The sequence below is a fragment of the Solanum tuberosum genome, unplaced genomic scaffold (genome assembly GCF_000226075.1).
Source record: "Solanum tuberosum cultivar DM 1-3 516 R44 unplaced genomic scaffold, SolTub_3.0 scf00146, whole genome shotgun sequence".
Classification (NCBI taxonomy): domain Eukaryota; kingdom Viridiplantae; phylum Streptophyta; class Magnoliopsida; order Solanales; family Solanaceae; genus Solanum; species Solanum tuberosum.
Genome location: NW_006239076.1, coordinates 642,099 through 646,201, shown reverse-complemented (window position 1 = coordinate 646,201; position 4,103 = coordinate 642,099). Strand labels below are relative to the sequence as shown.

The following is a 4,103-nucleotide window of genomic DNA, read 5'->3' as shown; positions in this document are numbered from 1 at the left end:
AACGTTCCGACATAAACATGGGATCGGTTGCCACGTTCCGGCATAAAAATGGGATTGGTTGACATATTCCGGCATAAATATAGGATCGGTTACCACGTTCCAGCATAAATATTGGATCAGATACCACGTTCCGGTATGCTAACAGTTTGGGTGTGGGTTCCATAAGAGGACCATTAAATTGGGTGCCGTGAGAGGACCATTGAATTGGGTGCCGTGAGAGGACCATGGAATTGTGTTGTGTATCTACTTGTGATGATTACGTTCATATCTAATGATGATTGGTATTGGAAGATTGTATATTGCTCTAAATTGATAATCAATGTGTATTATTGAGAACATGTGATGCTACATTGTTCCTGAAAAGATGACTAATATTGTGTTTGTTCGGTATATGATTGTTCTATAATGTTGTGTTTACTTGTATGTGTTTCACTTATTGGGGTAGCCGCGTGATCCTACCAGTACACTCACAACCGATACTGCACTTGCTTGTTCTTTGTTGAGTACAGGGCATCTTCAGACGGCTATTGATAGACCTCAGTTAGGTGACTATTTAGAGTGACCGGATTCAATGGTGAGCCAGTTCTTTCAGGCTGCCATGGATCTCTCTTGTTTAAGTTCACTCTTTTCGGACTAAGACTATTTGTTTAATGTGTATGTTTAGTTTTGGGGTTGTACCCCTTGTTCTTAGACTTTTCGTTAGAAGAGTTTTGGTACATTAACTTTCAGGTTCTAGTGGTTGTTATTCCGCATTAGTTTGGTTAGTTGTTTGTTAAAACCTTTGGAGTTTATGGGAACTCCGTATTTTTACTATCATTAACACCTGCTTCCGTATCTTTAAATGCCTTAGTTTTCATAAAATTTATTTGTTTGGATTGTAGTAATGGTTATCCCACCGGAGGGTTTGTATGGGTGCCAATCATGACGGTTTGGGTCGTGACACTAAGGTAACAGTCTTGGCGTAGCAATCCAAGACCTCATGGTAGGGGGATAACCAGTTCATGCCAAGAATCACATCGAAATCAACCATATCTAGCAGAATAAGATCAACTCTAGTATCATAACCCTAGATAGTCATTAAGCAAGATCGCAATACCTGATTCACTACTAAGGACTCACCCATCGGGGTTGAAACATGAACCGGCTATACCAAGGACTTCGACCTCATACCCAATCAGGGAGCAAAATAAACGAATACATACGAGAATGTGGACCCGAGATCAAATAATATTGTAGCAGGCTAATGGCATAATAAAAGTGTACCTGTGATGACATTGTCATATGCCTCAGCCGCTGCGTAGAAATGGCCCTAAGCATCTCTGCCCGGAGCATCCGATCTACCACCTGACCTGCCTTCCCGAGCTCTGCCTCTGGTACCCTGTCGGCTGTCCCGACAGTCCTGGTCCAGACCACTGCTTCTAGCTGGAGAGGGAACTGCTGAAACTGGTGTAGGTGTAGGGGGAGCTAGTACAATTGCCCCTCGCCCTCGCCGGGGGCACTCTCACAACCAATGGTCAAGAGCAACACAATCATAACACTGTGAAGTTGAACGCCCTGGTAGCATGCCCTTTTATCGCTTCCCCCTTGGGCCTCGCGATGAATATGTTCCATGGATCAGCCATGGTCGACCACATCAATAAATGAAAGGCCGGCTGAAACCAAGTGCTCTGTGCCGACCCTCTGATGGTACCGCAACTCACATATAAAACATTTAACTCTCTTCTCCACTGTGGGCAGGATCATAGTAACATGGAGGGATGACTCATGGAACCACGCCTCGTACTCTTAGACGGTCATAGGGCCCTGCTCCAATCTGGAGAACTGATCACGAAGCCTATCCTTGACGCTTTGTGGTATGAACCGGTTCATAGGAGATCCAGCTGGCCTAGACTATCGATTTGTGCACCACGACTGCCTGGCTAGCCCACGAAACTGATGGGCGGTGAAGTCAGCTCCTCTCGACTCCACGAGGCCTAATGATTGTAGTTGCTCCTAGAAATTGAGCAGGAACTCGTGGGCGTCCTCCCTAATCTCCCCTAAGAATATCGACGGTGCCAACCTCTGGAATACCCCGAGCATCTTCTGCTCGCACAGTGGTATTTCTCGATCCTCTAAGTCTGGTTGGGCAGCCACATGAACTGGTGGCGGCTGAACCTCTGGTGCCGCTGCGGCCAGCTGACCCTGCGGGAGCTAGTAGGGGTGTGCAAAAACTGAACCGATAAAAGGGTTATTGGTTTATTGTTATTGGGTTAACGATTTTTAGTGGTTTCATAAAAAAAAAATTGGGTAATCAGTTCGGTATTGGTTTTTAATATTGGGTTATTGGGTATACCGATAACCCATTAAGACTAGTAATTTACTATTTTGACTTGTACATAAATATTATATATTAATCTCAATTCCTTAGTTGTTACTATCTTTATCCTTTAGCCTTCAATTCACACTTCACAATTTCACATTATAATAAACGTTAAAATCTAAAATAAGAACTTTATTCCTCTTAATTTCTCTTTATGTTATGCTTGTATAGTTCTTTTCATGTTTTCTTAATATTGTTTCTATTTTATGAGCATTTGTTAAGTTACATTATTGTGTTTTCACATCAAATTTATTAGAAAAGTCATATAATTGTTTTATAAGTATTTTCTTATTAGTTAAACCAAAAATCGAATTATTAAGGACCAAAACCGATAAACCAAAAATAGATAAAAAATATCTTATTGGTTGGTTGTTGGTTTAACATATTTTAAAACCAAAAACTGATAAACTGAACCGATAATACATAAATCGAACTGAACGATCGATGCACACCCCTAGGAGCTGGAGCTGGTGTTGGGAATGGTGTCTGTCGCATCTCCCTAATAGCTGCTAGTATCTGAGCCATCATGGCATGAAGATCAGGAGCTGCAGCTGGTGCGGGTGGTGGCTGGGATGGCCCCACTGGCTGTTGAGGTACAGATCCTGTCTGGGACTCCTCCTCCCTATCTCGAGCCTGTGCTGCGGCCCTGCCTCGACCTCGGGGTCAGCGTCTACCCCAAGCTGGGGCTCTATCTGCATGCCCAGGTGCATCACCCCCAGCCGCGCCACCTCGCGTGCAAGCCATCCTGCGAAAGAGTGAAACAAGTGAGATTTCAAGGAACCAATAAGACACACGATGCACGAAAGTGAAACAAAAGAAGAAATATTCCTAAAGACATCATGTACCCTCCCGAAGATAATTCACAGACGTCAGCGCACAGATCTTCAGGACTCTACTAGACGTTAGCTCTGTACTAGTGAGACCGATGAACCTGGGGATCTGATTCCAACTTATCACGACTCGATTTCACAAGTCATGATGGCACCTACTATAACCAACCAGTAGGTAAGCTAACCCGAAACCCAAAATAACAAGTAATGGGTCTGAGGGCAGAAACTAAACAAGAGTAGGTAAAGGTAAGATTTTAACTCCCCAAATCCATTTATCGATTCGTAGAACATAATCTAATGGGTAATTATCGATGGGGGAGGGTTTTGATCTAGAATCTATGGTGGAAAAGGCCCTAAATTGGGTATTAGGATCTTGGGTTTGGTCTAGGGTTATTGGGTATGCTATAATCTGGATAATTAGCCCTTTGATTGTTGATCCTTGCATTAATTGTATATTTTTAGACCACGAACAAGCGGGAAGAATCTGGAAAGGAAGATTCAAGTGTCTTAGGGGATTCAAGCTTGGATTCGAGGTAGGTGATGGTTCTAATTTCATGTTGGTGTGATATATGTTTGTAATTGCCCATTATAATGCATGTATTTATGCGAATGTTGCATTATTTATCACCCTAATCGTAAATGAGGATAATTGAATAATTTTATGCCATGAATCACCTTTTGTTGTATGATTGTGAGAATATACATTGTGATTGTGATTGTGGTTTGTTGAATGGATCGGTTGCCACGTTTCGGCATAAACATGGGATCGGTTGCCACGTTCCAGCATAAACGTGGGATCGGTTGCCACGTTCCGGCATAAACGTGGGATCGGTTCCCATATTCCGGCATAAATATGGGATCGGTTGCCTCATTCTGTCATAAACATTGGATCAGGTACCACGTTCCGATATGCT

General features: G+C 42.9%; 1 protein-coding gene across 1 annotated transcript in view; it reads right to left on the bottom strand.

Moving 5' to 3' along the window:
- Positions 1-1,309: 1,309 nt before the first annotated feature.
- LOC107061610 (predicted GPI-anchored protein 58) overlaps positions 1,310-4,103 on the bottom strand; it is a 13,168-nt gene continuing 10,374 nt past the window's right edge. The window contains exons 5-7 of the mRNA XM_015311186.1: positions 2,812-3,005; positions 2,060-2,190; positions 1,310-1,498 (exon numbers count right to left, since the gene is read on the bottom strand). Coding sequence (XP_015166672.1) covers positions 1,310-1,498; positions 2,060-2,190; positions 2,812-3,005 — 514 coding nt within the window. The remainder of the gene's footprint in view (positions 1,499-2,059; positions 2,191-2,811; positions 3,006-4,103) is intronic.